The sequence below is a fragment of the Myotis davidii genome, unplaced genomic scaffold, assembly GCF_000327345.1.
Source record: "Myotis davidii unplaced genomic scaffold, ASM32734v1 C62959427, whole genome shotgun sequence".
NCBI classification, from domain to species: Eukaryota; Metazoa; Chordata; class Mammalia; order Chiroptera; family Vespertilionidae; genus Myotis; species Myotis davidii.
The window spans coordinates 1-659 of NW_006359294.1; the positions used below are offsets into that span (position 1 = coordinate 1).

Genomic DNA, 659 nt, shown 5'->3' on the forward strand with positions numbered 1-659 from the left:
CTCTATTTAAGATCCATGAACCGGATATCCATGATGAGAAGGAAGTTCTTGGGCAGTGGACGGGGGGCTGGAGAGAGAACGGTAAACACCTGATGCTCCAGGTCCACACTGGTCACCACGATGAAACCGGCCACACTGGTCTCAGAAAGGTTCTCCTCCGTGCCCTCAGCAGTGCTGACACTCAGGAGGTGGTGCACCATATCTCGGCCAGGGGTGACAGGTACTAGCTTCAGCTGATTGTCCTCCTGAGACATGCCCAAAGGCAAACAGGAGTCTGGAATGGTGGGTGCCCCAACTTTGTAGATTTTCACATCTGAAAATTTGACATTGAAGGCATGGGGATAAAAACAGCCCCGGAATCCATAGAAATACTCACGGATACGCTCATCCCTACATTCCCGCCGGAAATCCTTGGAGCGCTCCACCACACCCCCTGATTTAGGGAGCAGCACAGTACGCACGAAGTGAGGCAAGTCCCGTTTCAGTTCATTGTAAAGTCGTTCTTGATCCAGAACCACAACCACATCTACCTCAAAGGCTGAAGCTGCATGCACCAGGGCCTGGTAACCAGAGCCCTTGACCCAGCCACAGGTGTTAATGACACAGCCACTCACAGAAGCCCTTCGGTTCACTTCACACCTTTGGTTGAACACATCTGC

General features: G+C 52.2%; 1 protein-coding gene across 1 annotated transcript; it reads right to left on the reverse strand.

Moving 5' to 3' along the window:
* Positions 1 to 2: 2 nt before the first annotated feature.
* Positions 3 to 656, reverse strand: LOC102763581 (polyribonucleotide 5'-hydroxyl-kinase Clp1-like; the record flags this gene model as incomplete). The annotated part of the gene is made up of 1 exon (XM_006777676.1): positions 3 to 656. A coding segment is annotated over one exon (654 nt), but the record flags the coding sequence as incomplete, so codon positions are not given.
* Positions 657 to 659: the final 3 nt, after the last annotated feature.